The sequence below is a fragment of the Hydractinia symbiolongicarpus genome, chromosome 10 (genome assembly GCF_029227915.1).
Source record: "Hydractinia symbiolongicarpus strain clone_291-10 chromosome 10, HSymV2.1, whole genome shotgun sequence".
Taxonomy (NCBI): domain Eukaryota; kingdom Metazoa; phylum Cnidaria; class Hydrozoa; order Anthoathecata; family Hydractiniidae; genus Hydractinia; species Hydractinia symbiolongicarpus.
The window spans coordinates 10,480,129-10,498,263 of NC_079884.1; the positions used below are offsets into that span (position 1 = coordinate 10,480,129).

Sequence of the window (18,135 nt, forward strand, 5' to 3'; positions counted from 1 at the left end):
AACGGGTGGGAGCAGGATAACGAAAAGTAACTTTGTGTTAGCCTTCTTCTCAGGGCCTGTTTTTTTATGTGAGGGCGTCGAAATGCTTGCCGCTGGATATATAAAGTGTATGAATCAGTGTGTGAAAATCAACATTAATTTTTCCTTCCCCAGACATGGCAGAAAGGCTTTATTAAAAAGATGTGTGCAGCCCCCCTCAAAGATGATAATTCTTGGGGGAACCTGCGTTGATGATGAAATGGGCACCGGAATAATTACCATCGCGCCGAGGGAGTCCTACCAAAAGAAAAGACTGACGATGAAGGGTGTTTCGCATTTCATGAGTTTCTATCACCGCTACAACAATTAATTGTTCTAATCTGGGTCACGTGACTGAATAGAACAGAAATGGGTGCCAGAAGGGTACATGGCAAGAGTTGATCGGTATGCAAAAGTCAAAAAGTTTGTTTTCTTGTCCTTATTCTGTGCTCTGATAGCTGAAATAAATAGAAAACTTTTATACTCCCTTCGTTTGTCTTTTTCTCTCGTGTAAAAAGACTTTAACATCAATATTACTTAAAATGGATGGCTAAAGCATCTTTCAAACAGGAAAAGTACTTTTTTGAGTTTTTCTTTCTGCTAAGGAAAATAAACATTTCTCAAAACCGTTATGTAACGTTTGTGCTTCCATGTTTTATTTTCTTCTAATTCAAATACGTAAGTTAGCTGCCAATACAACAGCCAGGAAAAAGCATTCTCCTATAATGATGATTAATTCTGTTGTTTACATTTCCCAGCGGTAAGCTCTTTCGGCTCTGGCATATGGTGTAAGAGGAAAAAACATAGGGGTGCTAGGAGAAAGGAGGACTTTAGATGAATTTAAATAAGCCAGAAGGCATTATTCTACACTCAATAATAGTGAGAAGAAATTGATAGGGAAAAACTATCTGTACCAAATCCTAATATCTTTTTTCCCGCCACATAAATGCCAGAGCCGGAAGCCAAACAGCTAACCACTGAAATGTTAACAAATAATGTCACACTGGAAATCATGTATAAACCACTTCCCGTCTGATAATTCTTTTAATTTCATTTTAAGAATAATAGACGGCTTGCGTTGTGACGTCATTTGTTTACATTTTCTCGGACCTTGTGGAAGCTGGCAGGATAAAAAACAGCGAGCGCCAGCGCAGGTATAGAGCTTTTCTAATTCATAGGCCACCAAATTCACATCTCCCAAGGTTTACAAAAAAATACGTTCGCCGAAATTAACCGGCCTGTTTGTCGTTGCTGCTGAAATAACTAGGACGCCATGTGGTCAGATTCAAGTTATTTTCTTTCGCTTGATAAAGATGAGAAAACTTTGTATATTAAAAAGCTCACCCTAGCCAATGATGAGGTATTACCAGATCCTTATACCTTAAAAAAAGACTGGCAAAACGATCCAAAGTATTTACCAGATATAACATTTGGAGATATCCATATGTACTTAGTGAAAAGTCCTAGTAGTGGTATCACTCACGAGTCGATGAAGGCTTTTAAATCATTGGATTCATACAACTTTTTTTTATGTGGTCATGTACAAGACGTCTATTATCATAACATTGATGCAAAAAGCGAATTTTGTTACATTAAAACAGAGGTTTGTTTGCCTTTGCTATATTGTTAGCTTTTTATTTTTTATGACTGCTCCCCTTAATGCTTTACTTAAAGGCTTTACCAAGTCAAAGACAAGGCCAAAAACAAAAACTATATGAAGTATGGGTTGCATTACATAAGAAGGGTGGCTGGGTCCTTACTGCAAACTGCACATGCATGGCCGGGTAAGCAGGTTATTAAACATTGTGTATATAACTTATTAGGCAACCTAGCTCTAATACACTACATTTTGTTTAGACTCGGTTCAGCATGCAGCCATGTTGGGGCTCTATTATTTAAGCTGCAAGCCAGTGCATTATTAGGAATAAACAAAATTGCATGTACAAGTAAACTTTGCGCTTGGAAACGCTCTAGACGATTCGCAGAACCAGCTCTTATGACTGAGATAGACTTCAGCAGACCAAAGCAGAAGCAAACAGTACCCAAAGAAAAAAAAGTTGTGTCGGATAGAAAGAAGAAGCCTTTTTCTTTCAGGGATCCCACACATCTAAATAATGAGTTTCATAAACAAAAATTAAAAGAACTTTATACAGTAAATCCAGATGCTGCGATTCTTACTAGCCTATACAACAATGATCCAGAAGATTTTACAGTTACCAAAAGTTTAAACTGACACTGCTGATGAAACCGAATTAAATAGCATTCCTGAACCTTTGACAAGCCTTTTTAAGCCACAATTAATTAATAATAATCCTGAAGAAATTCAATCAGAGTGCAGAGAGCTTTACTACAAATACAAAAATGGCTACTGTGACAGTCAGTACAAAAATTTAACGAAAGTTACAAGAGAACAGCGCTTGTCAACAGCATGGCAAATTCATAGAGCAGGTAGAATCACAGCATCTGTCTCAAAAAGAGCATACAGTTTAAACCTAAATAATGAAAATTCTAAAAAAATATTTACAGAAACAATCATGCAATATTCTACAAATATAACTGTAAGAGCACAACAATACGGTATTGACATGGAAGCAACTGCTAGAAAAAAATTTGTTGAGGTGTTCACAAAAAATCATGAAAACCTTATTGTAAAAGAAACTGGTTTACATGTGTCAGAAGAATACCCATTTATGGGAGCATCACGTGATGCTCTTGTTTTGTGTAAATGTCACGGCTTAGGCGTTTTAGAAATAAAATGTCCTTATAAATACAGCTCAGGTTTGGATGATGTTGAGTGTGATAAAACATTCCCTATTGATTCGGATGGCAACATGAAAACAAATCATCAGTATTATTTCCAAATCCAACAGCAAATGATTGTTACAAACATGCTGCAACTTATCAAAAAATCCACTTTGTGTTGTTATTTCCTTATCAGAAATTCGACCACCATAACCACGTGACAAAAAGCTAACAGCCCCAGCTGGTGTTATTCCGATAAGATATTTCATTGTGCAAGTATTTTTGTAGTTGGACCATGTTTGTGCACGTGCATTTAGGTTATATGGTCGTTCAGCAAAAATTTCAGTGCAGTCAATTATGCATGTACAATTCTGAAAAATTTTTTTAAAGCTGTTTGGCAAATGACGTCGCAAGGCTTCTCTATCAGGCCATATTATTAAATGGCATGTCTCTCTAGATATGATAGGGATCCATCTACGATATATTCGAGAAGCTACTGTCTCGCTCAAGCCAAAACGATAAGCTAAATCTTGTTTAATAGACCTAGTTTTAGCTTCATAAGCACCAGCAACAAATGATCATTATGAGAAAGTTTCTCGCTAAAATATCTCACTTTTCTAACAAATAACGACAGAAACCATTCAAATAAAGCAGGCGTGGTAATCCTAGTATAAAAATTCAACATATTTTCAGCAACCACAGTATCATAAGAAAATTTGGTGCTTGAAGCATTTTCTAAAGGTTGAACCACATCATTCTTGTTCTAATAATTCCACCCTAGCTGCAGATAACTCTTTTTGAATGCCTTCTTTTTCCTTTTGGAGACTAAAAATTTCTTGCTGCAATTTTTCCAATGTAACTTTAGTCTGTGAAGATTTTGTACACAGCTCTGTATCATTTTCAACATTGTCTACACCTGTATCAAAGTCAGCATCAGTGTCAGTGTGACTAGATGTAGAAGACATCCTTCTTTTTTGTACTCGCTCAAATCTGTGTAGCTTTTGCTGCTGAAACACTTCTTTTTTGTATCCGAACATTGATGGCACGTAATCTGGATGGTGTGGATCTTTAGATTTTTCTCCTGGAATATAAAAAATTTTGCTAAGACTTTTTTGTGGCTCATTTAGTTATTATAGATACTAAATAGCTAGCTAGGTTAGCTAACATTAAAGAGTTTAATTTTATATATCTAGCAGCTATATCTAAATAACTAGCTGGCTATATGGATAACATTACTTTTGTTGTTAAAAATTATTTTTTATATAAAAAGGTATTTTTATTTACCAGATATAAAATGTTCACTGCAAATTCTTGAGTTATCTATTTGTTTTTCTGTCCATTTTTCTCTCTTTATTGCTTGTACCCAAAGTTGACATAGTTTCTTGCTTTCTTCGTTGTGGCCGAACAGTATGCGATAAAATTTTAATTTTCAACCTTTTTTTCTTTTATTGGAGCAGCCTACTGCACAACAAGAATCAGGCATTTCTTCAAATATAAGTACAAATCACAACCAGAACCTCTTGTTTTCACTGGCGCTACTATCCTGCTACCTAGTGCGCATGCGTTCGGTTCCGTAAACACGCAATCCATCTATGGGCATGCACACACTTTTGTGTAGGTAAAAAAGCATGAATGACACGGTAAAATGGCTATTAATGAAGATTAAAGATTTTTTTGGGCAGCACAGGATCCAAGAAGAACTGAAATTAAATTTTAACTATAGTCCTCTAATTCTTCTTAAAAATATTGACTAATTTTAAGCAAACATTTTTTTTGGATAAATTTCTTTGATTACTGTGGTCTGTTGTTATATTTTATATTTTCTACCTACAAATTTGCTGATGCCAGATTGAAGTGTGAAGATAATCTTTCACAGATTATAAAGTCCTATGATAAAAATATGTTTTGAATATAATAAAAAGTATCAATATATTTAAATTTAAAATATTTTAGTAATTACATTTTAAAAAGTATTAAAAATTGTTTGTGACGTTTTTGGTGTTCACATACCCATTTTCAAGCAATCAAAAACGTACAATGTTCTCCTAAATATATACAAGTTTAACAGTAACCATAGTTACAGATTAAATACTAATTGTATAAATACAATGGAGTAGATCTGATGTTGTTATTCAACTGGGGACTATCCCGCATTATGAACAAATTCTCTTTAATCTCTAGCAAATACCGGTTGTTACCCCCAGAGAGTATACTAAAATTGTCAAGAGATGATGTGGTGTGACAGGCTTTAAGAGGATCTTTAATTGCTGTGGAATTAGATGAGGTTGATTTCTTACCTGTTGAGGGTGACACTCCGAGGTGCTCGCTTGCCCGAACCTTTAAGGTGACGCTACATCTCACCTATATAAGTGTCGTTGCAGCCACTGCACTTATATTTGTAAATGACGCCTGACTTCAATTCTTTAGGCAACAGGTCTTTAAATCTAAAGTATATATTATTTGATTTTTTTTTTTTTTTACTATTTATCTATTTATTATGAGCTGACCCTAGATGTTTTAGTAATCTGAAATTATTGTCAGAGTACACTATACTATCAACACATCCCGTTAAATTTATCCTAACTTGTCCCAACTGAATTGATTTTTTTTCTTATTTAGGACAACTTTTAAAAAATCGTCCAGATTGATGGAAATACAGTCTTTCTAATTCAGGTCAGCATTTAGCAAATGTTGGTGTGTTTATAAAAATTCCTGATTTGTTCAGTAATTTTTCTTTGCCAATGTGGTGTTCCTTTAAATTACATTAAACTTCAAATTAAAATCTTATTAGGGTTCACGATTCAAAACGTCCCCACTTTTCTACCACAAAATCAATACGCAACAAAGATTAACCTTCGAGCACATATCGTACGCATAACATCCTTTGCACATGCGTTTTACATCACATGTGTTACACGTGCGAATCATGGCACACCTACTCAAATACTCTTGAAAAAGACTGGTCGATGGTCACAGGGTCTATTGTCATTCTAATATGGTAGCGCTAAACTAAACATTGCTAACATCACAACATGTAGATTTATCGAAATAAAGAGCCCACCACACATTAATAAAACAACAAGGTTTTATTTAAATATGGCTATTTTTCATTAGGAAGTAATCTGTCAACGAAGGTATGCGGTACTTCCCGTACACGTAATTCAGGTATGTGATAGGGCATAGGAACACGATTGCATACCTCAAAATGAAAAGCCTGTGTCTGTAGAAAAAAACCTCTTTGCAATTGTCTGGGAGAACTTTAGGCCAATTGCCATTGATCCCTTGATAATGGTTGTTTTGTTGTAGCAGCCGTTATAGAAATAGGTGAAACAAATAATTAAGAAAAAGGAAATTACAATTACAACATTTCCTCTCGTAGAATGAATAGCTAAGACAATATTCTGATTCACAAATTGCGACCTGCGAATTTCGAACCCTGACATCCTCCACTTTTCTACACAAATCTAATATACAGGAAAGCATTGACATTTACATCACAGTTTAAATAGCTTAGAGATCAGACCACTTGCATAAATTCCTGTACTTTCTCATGTTGTAATGTTGTGATGAACATTTATCCAGGTTTAACTGTAAAATAAAAAAAAATTATGTTGTAATGTAAAGTGATAGCAAGGAAGCTTGCGTTTTCTTTTTCCTTTGTAAGAAGTAAATAAGTCCTCATTCTTCATATTTTCTCATATGGTCAACTTCAGGATGATGCAGTTGAGACTAAGCAACTAAATTACTTAGGCCAAAACTTGACAGGCTTAAAAATTGTTAAGGATTGTTAAAGTCCAAAAAAGCAAGTGTAAGCTGCAATCTTATAACTTTAAATGTCACGGTTAGCAACTTAGTAACTATAAGACAGAAATTAAGGTTTTTGCCGTTAGCAAGTACGGCTGAAATAAAAAATGTGATTGCTTAAGCATGTATATAGTTATACATAGTACATCTTTACATAATCGTATAATAAACTTTGAGTTTTATTGTATTTATTAAGGCAGTATAGATAAGATACATGCAAGTATAATGAAACATTTGTCACCTTTCTAAGCATGATTTTAGCTTAAATGATGCAATTATTTGACCTCCATGCTTTCTAGTTTTAAACTTTTAAACTCTTTTTTTTAATGCTTTCATGGATATTGTTTTCATTTTAGCAGAAGTTGGCTGCATCAAGCATTTAGTCACAGCCTTCTGTATAGCAAAGTGGTGACCTTTAGCCTTAAATATAAAACCAGTTGTATAATAACCTTTTGTTTTTAAGTTATAAAGTGAATGTACTTCTTGCTGCCATAACATTAAAGTTTTTTTGTCTTTATTTTCTTAACGTTTCAGTTATGGGATTGTTAGTGTCTTTAATATTGTGAAAAATCATAGTAAATACTGTTGAATAATTAATGTTTTATGTATATAGGGCAGTAAATTTATGGAATCTGAACTTCACAATCTTACAATGTCACATGGCATTAGCAGTGGTGACCAAGGTAAGGCCTGATCAAAGAAATTTTTTTACAAACCATAGTAAGTGTGTGGATAGTCAAACAATTACTGATGTATTTATTTCATTTTAACACGGTTAGCACAAGCTTCCTCATCATCATGTGGTCGAAAACTTTCATACCCACCCGAAATAGATGAGCAGCTGGTACATTGGGTAAAAACTGAACAAAATGCTGGTGTAGTTATGTCGCCTGATATGTTACGTCGTGAAGCCCTCAGATTGATTCAACCATATTGTTTTGAATTCAAGGCCTCGACTGGATGGCTGGACAAGTTTCTCACCCGACATAAATTAGTATTACATTCTAACAATCACAGATCTAATGGAAATGGTAAGATTGTTTTTCTTGATTATATATCTTTATTAAGTGTTCATAGCAGTATTAATTTTAATGTAGTGGATTTTATCATAAACTGGTTAATATAAGGCCATCTATATTTAACAGCTCATTTATCATTGAGTACCCCATTTTTTGTCTGTTTTGTGCTTTTACAACCTTGTATGTCACAACCACCATGTAAAACAGGTTGACAGTTTTCTTAAGATATGGGGAGAAGTGCAAGGACCTATTGGAAAGGGGAGAGAAGTGAAGGGAGGCAGCTCCCAATGTGACTAAAGTAGAGGAACTTTTTTGTTTGGTTGATATTTTTAAAATTCTTTTTTATTGTGTGTTTAATTTTGGCCCCGTTGTAATAATGCTTTTGTTTGAAAACAATAATTCGCATAATTAGTTATTAAATTTCCAGAGTAATGGGATGTAGTGGAAGATGATGCAAAAAGGAAGTTGAAGGGGAGATGTGGGGAAATAATGGAAACTGAATAATTACAGATAAAAAAATCAATGATGTTGAAAAAATTTATACCTATCACTGCTTACTTATTTTAGTGTATCCACAAAAAGATGCAAATACTGAGGAATTAAAAGTAAATATATTTGCTTTACAGTTTTTGTTTGTTCATTTGTTTGCTGCTTTGAATTAAAAAATGCATTTTCCTATGTACTGAACTTCTGTATTGCAACACTACCAATGAAAAATATGTCTGCCAAAGAATTATCATTGAAATCAAACTTTTCCACCACTTTAAACTGAAATGTTTATAAAAACAAAAAAATTGTTAGCAGAATAGCCAATCAAGTCAAGTATTATTCTTACTCCGTTCCAATTCATTGATTAGGAATCCTAATTACGCTAATTTGTTTTTAATATCCCATACTTTACATACCCAAGTCACACATTAACTGACAAACCATTCCACTAAGAACAGGGTTACGACTGGAATTCCTTCTTTAGGAAGCTACAACTCAACCTCTTCCAAAGCTTTTGCCAGTATCCGAAGTGGATACTGTGTCAAGTGCTTTAAACACCAGCCTCCAAAACGAGGATGATCTCGATGATGATGACGATGATGATGAAAACGAAAACAAGAAAGAGGAAGGAGGATCACAAAAACCTGTCAATCCGGAGCGTCTAAAAGCTTTTAATGTAAGCAAGTTTAGCTCTATCCAGGTTTTTTCAACACTTTTTCACAAGTTGATTTTTAATGACAACAGGACATGGAATATAATATATCTTTGGCTTTAAAGCATTTATGGTCAAAGTAGAAGTAGTTTTACGTTTGGCTCGTCTCAACTTACAAAGCTGCGTTGTGGCCAGAAAAACAATCTAATGTACATGTCCAGATACTTCTAGGAGCTGTTTCCAAGGACGCCTTAAATCAAAACTGCCTTCGGTTGAATAATAAGGTTAATAATTCCAAGCGCTTAACTATTAGTTAATTGCATTTCTTTTCTTTTTTCACGACTTATTTAATCGATGTTCTTGTGATTTAGATGTTTGTTCGATTATTTATTGATGAAAATCTTGACAGACTTGTTCCCATCTCCAAGCAGCCCAAAGAGAAAATTAATGCAATTATAATGTCCTGCCAGAGACAGTTTCCAGAGTTCAGTGATCGTGCAAGGAAGAGAATCAGAACGTACTTGAAGTCTTGCCGTAGATCGACACGTTTAAGAGAACCTTCAAGTAAACCTTCGGTATGTTGATTTTTGATATACAAACTGCATTACCTTTACAGTTTTAGTAAAGCCTAAACTTCATTAAACACAATTTAACACAATAATAACATTTTAGCTTGTCAGTGTGGTATGTATTTTGGAGTTGACATATAGTGAGATCTATATAGCTAATGTGATTTTGTTGTTGTTTTAGATGACGCATATACCTGCTTCTCAATTGACTGAAGTCAATGTAAGTACAAAATTAAATTTTTCTTTGTTTCACATCATATTATGCCATATTGATGTGTGCTGGTTACCTTTAATCGAACCAGGGTAAAATAATTCACGCCAACCCAATATCTCACAAAGTATATATGTCTAATGTTGGTTTTCAAGATGAATACCACATTTTAATATGTCCTGGTATTTAATAAGCCTCCTTAAAGCATCACAAGGTTACATCTTATCTAAATTTTTGCAACCCTTATATATCTAAACTTCCAAAATGCAAATCACTTTTATATTTTATATTTTATACTGGTGTATTCTTTTATTAATTAATTATTCCTAATTATGTCACGAATCTTTACAAAATTCTTTCAATTCCTAGAAAAAGTTATACTCTGTGAATTAGCACTGCGGTGCAGGCTATATTTTGTCAATTAGCCCTGTGGTGGAGGGAATACTCTGTCAGTGAGTCCTGTGATGAAGGCTATGTTCTGTGAATTAGCACTGTGGTGCAGGCTATATTTTGTGAGTTAACCCTATGATAGAGAGAATAATTTGTGAGTTAGCCATATGGTGGAGGGAGTACTGAGTGAGTTAGCTTTATAGTAGTGGATACCCTCAATTAGCTTTGTGATAAAACGTTGAGTTAGTTTTCTTTACTTCTTGTTTAACACAAGTCTTACCGACAACAATAATATGTTTCCTATACATTGTTAAATTTATAACCTATAAATACTTAGCCGTTTTCATTTAGAATATTTTGGCACAAGCTTGTGAAAACGAAACACAAGAAGTGGCGAAACGTCAAAGAGTGGAACTACCTGATGGTTCAACCGCTTATCATGCGAAAACACTAACAGTGAATGAACATCCAACTCAACAACGTAAACTCTCTGCAAAAGTAGCAGAACTGCAGAAGGCTGCTTTAAGTAAATCTCGAATGCAAAAAGGTGAGGCATTGATTGGTAGCTGAGAGATATGATAGTTTATTTCCTTACTTAGGCGTAAAATAATTACATCCGGTGTAAATTTATTGCCTGAACTGACGGTATAGCAGGTAGGCCAGCGATCTAAAAAGTTAGAATTTCTTCTTTAAGATTTTATTTTAATGTCAGCTGTCTGACATTAAAATCACCTGAAAATCACAAATAGTGTTTTGTATGGACAAGAATAACCCGCAAAATTATTTAAAATGCTTATTTTAATCTTGTATATTGTTTCTTTTTCTAGAAGTACCTGTATTTCCAGCTTTTCTTCCATCCAGTTTAAGATCACCTGTCTTAAAGCTTTCGCAAACAGAAGTTACTGCAGTGAGAAGTCTGATCGATGGTTATCGGCAATCAGCATCGTTTTTACACCGTTCTGCGGATGAACTTGAACGCTTGTTAAAACACTGTGAAGCGTACACTGATGAAGGTGGGGAGGAAAGTAGTGTCAACACTGAGAACAAAGTTAAAGTAGACAAAGTTGAGAAGCGTCCTAACGCAAAAGTTACTAACGAAATAGAAAAGCCAGTGGAAGCTGTGGCAGAAATACAAATACCAAAGTCCGTAGAAACCATAGAAAAACGATCTACAATGGACGAGCAGCTTACTATCAATGTGCAGATGAATGCAGTTGTCAAAAAAGAAGTTGATCTGAAACGAGAAGAAATAGAATTACAGTCCGCACCAGAATTGTTGCATCTGCATACTTCGTCTGCGCAAATACCGGAGCGCGTTCATTCACCTGTTATCAATACACAACGTTCACCGTTGCATACTCAACAATATCAAGTTTTGCAATCACCGAATGTTCATAAGCAGCTATTGACTCCACATTCACACGGAGTACGTCCAAGTAGTGTGCACCAACATAGCACACATTCGTCAACTCTTTCTCAACAACAACAACAACAGCAACAAGAACGAAGCATTGTGTTAACGCATGCTGGACACAACCCCAATCGCAATCCTTCCCCATCTCAAAGTCTGCACACGCAAAAAATGAGCCGTAACACCTCTCCGTCACCGACTGCACATTCACAACAAGCTAGTCATAACCACTCTCCATCGCAGATCATTCATTCGCAACAAATGAGCCACATTCCTTCATCGCAAGGAAATATTTCTCAGATGTACACAGTCAGGCAAAACCAGCAACCAACACGTCATCTAAGTCAACAACAAAGGCAATCGCATTCTCTCTCTGCGAGCCACCACCAGCTGTCGCCTCACCATCAACCTGTGTTCAATTTTGATTCCTCCGCCCAGCAGTTGCTTGACGTACGTCAGCAACAACACATCCACCAGCGATTATCACCTCACCCAATGAATTACCACGCATTAATTTCTCCAGTCAGCTCGCCGCATTTGCACGACATACCGCGTCAGCCTCACTTACAGGAGATTAGCCGGCAGACTCATTTACAAGATTTAAATCGACAGCCGCATATGCAAGATTTAAGTCGTCGCAGTCACTCTGAGTATGGTATGGTGTATGATCCCCATCAAGCGCATTAACAGCACTGATTATTTCCACAGCGGGTTATTCTTTCCCCTACCATAAACCATCCAAAAATTGATGTGCACGCATGTATACATATTGTTAAGAGTTAAAAAGATGTCTATTTTTTCGTTCGTCGTCGAGTATGGCCGAGAAAATGTCAGGATGTGTTCGTATATTCTTACCAATTGTTTTAAACTAGCAAGTAAGAATTAGGTGTATAGTTATAATTAATTCTTTATTTTCGCTTATTATTAAAAAAATCTTTTCTTATTTAGTAAATATTTTTCTAGGTCACATAAGCAAATTTTTATCTCTTAATGATGTACAAATTCTAATGTTTTAACAGGTAAAACTGACTTCGCTTAAATGTTGTAAAAACAAATTCTCAAGGATACCATAAACTCCCCTTCTCCATCTCTCATACTAGCGGAAGGAATTCCAAAAAGAAAGAATAAAATGGGGGTCTTAATTAGTCCCCTTTAGTATTGTTTTGAACATCTCGTGTATGCAATCTTTATATTGTATTCTTGTTGTTAAACGATTGAGCGCGAGTGTCTGCTATTAAAAGACTGAGATTTAAGCGTTCCTGCACTTAGTCAATGCATTACAATATTTAGGAAAACACTTTGGCTCAGTCTGGAATAATTTAAAGAAGACGTATTATGCAAGAATTATTGACATTGCCCCATTAATTAAATTTCCGTAACTCAAATTTCGACTTTTTTTAGAAGAACATTACCTACCTCTTTTATAATAAATGCCTTTGAAAAAAGGAATTTATTATTCGTAGCCTTGTTCTGTAAGAAACTCAAAAAAAAAAAAAAAGTTCAGTAACTCAACTAAGTAGCATGAATAACTAATGTTATTCAGAACTGCAGTTTTTTAACATCCCTGGTATAACATCAACGTATAGTCATTGCCTAAAAAGCTTGTTTTGAAATAGGCGACTTACTTGAATGAATGCCCCGTAAATAGTTATAAAAAATAAGAAACCTTTATGTGAAAGGTAACGGTTTTTGTATAAAATATTCGAAAAATCTAGTTTCGCAAAATTAAAATCCTTTTCCTTTGTGGGAATTTTGAAATCTGTACGTTTAGAAAAAGTTGTGAATTTTTTTTCAGAATTTAGTGTTTTCAAATTCTCGTTCTAAAAAGTTCTCCCTGTTTTCATAACCAGCAACCGTGGTTTAACCACATCAGATATTTTTTTAATATTTTTTTCGTAACTGGTTTTTAGAAGCGTTTCTTTTTTAGTGTTACCTATTTTTTAGTTTATCCGTTTAGAATATTTTTTGGGGTACAGGAAATTGTTGTATATATTATTGAAAATATGCATTTAGAATAACTATATTGTTTTTCTCTGCAGGTTCTTACAGTTGAACAAATATGTTTTCTCTGAGTAACGAAGTTGGGTCTCGTTAGAAAGCGAAATTCTATCAAAGGGGAATAAAAACACCAAAAGGCGACTTTCACAATTTTTAAAAAATATAATGTGCGAATCGCAAATCGCACATTCCTCTGTGCGAAAATTTTTTATTTAGCTATTTAGCTCGACAAAAAACCAACACAAAATATTGCTTAATAAAATAAACATTTTTTCGAGAGAAAAAATATTCTGCGGCAGAACAGGGGACAATTTTGGAAGGGCAGCGTCGCGGACTCGACGTCCACCTCTCCACGTTGCAAATATTAAAAAGAGATTGAAGAGAGCATTTATTTTTATGTATATATTTTGAACACAAAGGTGATGTAAATGACAGGTGTTTTATTTCTATCATTTATGATCGCCAGTTCCCGCATTGTCAATCTCGTGCTTGTTTCTTCAACATCCATCTGACGCAATTTCGAGTCAATGGAGTATCGCACATAGATATCAACACATAGTTCTGTTGTTAATATTTATGACTTGTTCATAAAGTTCTTACTGTTGTCGCAGGGTTTTAGTTGATGATGTTGTTTTTGCTGCTGTTGTTGTTGCTCCTGCTGCTGCTACAGTCGTCGGGCTGCTTTCCCTTCATGTTGTGTTCCCGTTGGAAAGCATCAGTCTCCCCAGCGTTACAAGTTTAGAACATAGTCTATATCTGCATCCAAATCACCAACAAGTTCTTCGTCACTGTCATCCAAGGGCGATCGAAAATATCAGCAGCAGTAATTTTCTTTTCGCCAACTGTCATTGGTTGGGCTTTAGGGAATGTAAACAAATGAGGTAGATGGCCGGAGAATTTAGACTTTTTCATTAAGCACGTACCGTCAAGAATAGATGTCTTTGGTGGAACGTACTTCTCAAATGGTGCTTTCAAAATGTCAGCAAACACACCAACAGAGACGGTACTGTCTTCATCAATAAGCTGATAGTCGACAATGTTGCAAAATTGAATTGATTTCTTCTGTCGTGGACATTCTAAAGATATACAAAACATCGTTTATAACAAAGAGTTCAAACGCACTCCACAGAATTGACCAAAAGTTTCAGATTAAATGAATTACGTTAAGGCACAAATAAACAATCTACCTTTCTTGGCTTGATCATGGAGTGTTGTTTTCAGAATCGGCACCACGTTAGGATCGATATCAGCGTATATTTCAATCACTTTCTCGTCTGCTTTATATTCATCATCGCTGCCTTTCTTATCATTTTCTGCATCCTTGTCAAAAAATAACGGTTCTTCACCGGAGTTGTCAACAACAACCTCACCATCATCATCTGTGTTGGTTTCTCTTTGTTCCTCAAACACGCTTGCAGGCTTGTCAGCTACGTCAACAATATTTGAGGGTTGTTCGTTGTTGCCATCACACTCCAAACTTGCCATCGAGTTTTCTTCTTTTGCTTCAATTGTATTCACCATACTATGAAAAGCATCAGTGGAGACACTCTCTTCATGCACTGAACTACTTTCTGCTTCAACATTGCACTGTGACTTCTTCATCTTTTTTCTATTTTTGTTTTCATTTTTCTTTTCTAACTTGTTCCCTTCTTCCAGTAGCGTTGTATCATCAACACTCTCTTCTTTAAAGGCTTCAATTCCCGTTTGCAAAGTCCCTTTATTCTCTCTTTTCTCCTTGTCATCGTATTTTCTTTTAAGTTGCATTTTAACATACTTTAACTTCTTTTTTAGGCGTTGATTCTCAGATTCCAGTTCTTTTTTATCCTTTGCAGCCGATTCTTTACATTTATTCACCATCTCATCAACAGCCGACATTCTCGAATACAAAAACTTAACCATGCTTGACTTATCAGTAAGGCACGTGTTAAGTTCCACTATCTTCGATTGTAACACCGCGCACTCTTCACAACACTTCTTAACAGATTCTTCGCGTTCTTGCTGATGTTTCTCCTTCTCGACTTTTTTTAGTTTTTCTTCATCTCCAGAAAACTTGGCTTTCCAATAGACAATCTCCTGTCTTTGGGAATCCACCTCTTTTTGAAGTTTTGCCAAACCATCAGCCTTTTCTTTCTGCAGTAAGAAGATTTCTTTCTTGTATTTTTCAACTTTCGCCTTGTTTTCACTCTCAACACTCTCCCAAACACTTTCCGCGTCCTTTAAATCCCGTTCGATGGTTGATAAAACTTCACATAAAGGCGGGAAGTCTTCTGATTTAAAAACATTGTTTTTATTTACTGCATCTTTATATGATAAAGCCATTTCAACAAAACAAATCAAATTAGCATATAACACGCCTGCTAACTACAAAAACTTGTAACCAAGTCATTGAATACAGTAGGTTACGAAAATTTGACGTCATTTTTACTATGACGTCAGACTTTTCCTTTACAGATCGTTTTAAAACATGAATTTTTCCAGTAACTGTAAAAACTGTGATCCAGTCATTGATTTAATACTTGCGGCCAAGCCTAATCGCGTCAAATTTTAGGTGAAGAAACGTTACGTAAAGCAAAACTTACTGAGTTTGTGGAAGAAAGTAAATGGCCAGGTTTTATACACTTTATAAACTTTTATGAAAGAAACATTTTTGGAACACTTGAACTTCGACAAGTCGAGAAAAAAGTTTGAAACCTAGATTAGGTAAACTAGTCGTTAGCTTGTAGAAAAGCCATACAAATTTATCCGTCAGATATCATCACGGTGATCTGTTCCTCACTACTCACAGCTAACATCTTCGACTCACACACAAAATGTTTGACAGTATGATTTGAATTTCTAGTGGATACCACCAACCAATCTTTACTTTTCTGTCATGTTATAGCTGGCAACCATGTCTCTAGTACTTTTTACCGATGCCGCCTTGTGAGTGTTGAGGCTCAAGCTGTTGAAGCTTTTGAAGTCCAAAATTCTTTAATCCTTTTTTTCTATAACTTGTTTTTATATAACCAATCACTATTTCTTAAAATATGGGCGATTTAAAATTTTAGAAATAAGCACCCTTTTCCCAGGCATTTTAGCCTTTTTGATTACTCAAAAAGGCAAAAAAAAAATCCTTGAAAACGGGAGTGAGAAATAAGGCCTTATTGATTCTAAGCGTTGGTCGAACAAGATTCCACTTCACCACTCTGCTGAAAGAACTAAAAACAAATGGTGCATAATGTAGTAGTTTTGTGTGACATGTGCTCGATTTCGATCTTTCTCAGCCTTTCTAAACAAAAGTAACTTAAATGTTAAAACGCCTGCTTTACAACCCTGAAGTACCAGCAACCATGCTGGGCTCTTCCAACTTAGTTTTTTTTAAATTTATTTTATCCTAGTTCTAGATAAGTCGAGACAACGATATTTATGACGCATGTATGCCTGTAACAAATTAGCGGAAATATAATAATGATTTATTCAAAAGGCGTACAGAATAGGTATCGCGTTTGCTGTTTCGTGTATAATGGCTATTGGTACAGACTAGCCGGAGATTCGCTCGCCATACATATTTATCGCATGGCTATTTTGTGCATTCTTGTTTTCCTGTAGGCATGAAGTAATGAAATTACTTTGCAGGGGGTCCGAGATAAGGTACGACGCAGCCATTTTGCACAGAGACAGGCAATATAGAAACTACTGGTTGGCGAGTGTTCCACGGGTACACCCATCGTACAGATTCCGATCTTCAGATTCTTGCCTGTCATAGCAATCAACGCTTTTTCGTGTATCCTTTAGGACAAAGACAGCGCTTTCCTCCATTTTAAACAAAATTCAGGTATTTATACAGAAGTTAGTCGTTAGTCTATGAAAAAATCTACGAGTCATAGTACATATCCCGTTTAACCCTTGGTACATACTCCAAATTTTGTTATTTCGTGTATCTTTAGCATAAAACCTTGATCGTTTAAGCCATCACTGGTCCTATTCTCACACCAACTGCTTAGACGCGCCGTTTTTGACGTTTTAAGAGGAGTAGTTAGTTGTTTTAGAGGGTAATGATGATAACACAAAAAATTCAATAAAATGGACAAAAAAATAAAACATCTCCCGAAGGCGTAGTTAAATTGTCTCTCGTCATGAAGCGTGACGAACGGCATGTTTCGAGGCTTTTTGTGCGTACAAGGTAAGATGCCCTGGGAACAAGGTTGGCCTTTCCAGACATATGTGCAACCTTGATTCATGTTTTTCAGCACGTTTAATTCAGTTGTGTCAACCAGCACGTCAAGGAAGCTTGCGGTAGTGTCACCCACATCACCGGGGTTTTCAGTAGTTTTGAAAACCGTAAATCCTCCAATAAACGCCCTCTATCTTTTAAAGTCCCCTTTAAAGCCCTCCAATAAACGCCTCTCCCTGAAAACCAAAGTGTTTAATAAACGCCTTCCCCATCTAATAGATAAGTGTTTTAAGTTGTTCTTGCTTAAGTTTTTTGAATGACTATAAAAAAGCGTGGAAACTTTCGATAAATCTTTTTTATTTTACTTCATGAAGTTCTGATATGTTCTAAATTGATATGAAAATAAATCCCTTTATTGAGGTTCCGACAGAATCATGTTTAAGGGGAAAACGTTTTCTTCAACCTTTTTGGGATGAAGATGTAGAAAAAGACGATTTTGTTGATATCATTTATAAAACCATTATAAACTAAAACCTTGTAGAAATACCTTGTAGTATAAGTACAAAAGAAACGCCTTCCTCTTTTAAGCGCCCCATCATTTGATACTTACCCTCAAAAGTTGAAACGTCCCCGGCGTTTATTTAAGGATATGCGGTAAATGTGTAAAGGCGAATATCCA

At 35.4% G+C, this 18,135-nt stretch overlaps 2 protein-coding genes across 4 annotated transcripts; both read left to right on the plus strand.

Annotated features, from left to right (window-relative positions):
- The first annotated feature begins 394 nt into the window (after positions 1-394).
- Positions 395-12,600, plus strand: LOC130612559 (uncharacterized). Of its 3 annotated transcripts, XM_057433889.1 has the most exons (10): positions 395-423; positions 5,380-5,433; positions 7,178-7,247; positions 7,344-7,595; positions 8,151-8,188; positions 8,557-8,748; positions 9,096-9,299; positions 9,475-9,513; positions 10,246-10,441; positions 10,722-12,600. In XM_057433889.1, exons 3-10 carry the CDS (start codon positions 7,190-7,192, stop codon positions 11,990-11,992), a joined length of 2,250 nt encoding a protein of 749 aa, XP_057289872.1. In that variant the 5' UTR covers positions 395-423; positions 5,380-5,433; positions 7,178-7,189; the 3' UTR covers positions 11,993-12,600. The 3 variants fall into 3 exon arrangements, with proteins under 3 accessions (XP_057289872.1, XP_057289873.1, XP_057289871.1); XM_057433890.1 differs by lacking the exon at positions 5,380-5,433 and having other exon boundaries at positions 404-423; XM_057433888.1 differs by lacking the exon at positions 395-423 and having other exon boundaries at positions 5,294-5,433.
- LOC130612565 (uncharacterized) lies at positions 1,678-4,478 on the plus strand. Its single transcript, XM_057433898.1, has 2 exons — positions 1,678-1,802; positions 1,876-4,478. The coding sequence occupies exons 1-2, from the start codon at positions 1,678-1,680 to the stop codon at positions 2,249-2,251; spliced, it is 501 nt and encodes a 166-aa protein (XP_057289881.1). The 3' UTR covers positions 2,252-4,478.
- Positions 12,601-18,135: the final 5,535 nt, after the last annotated feature.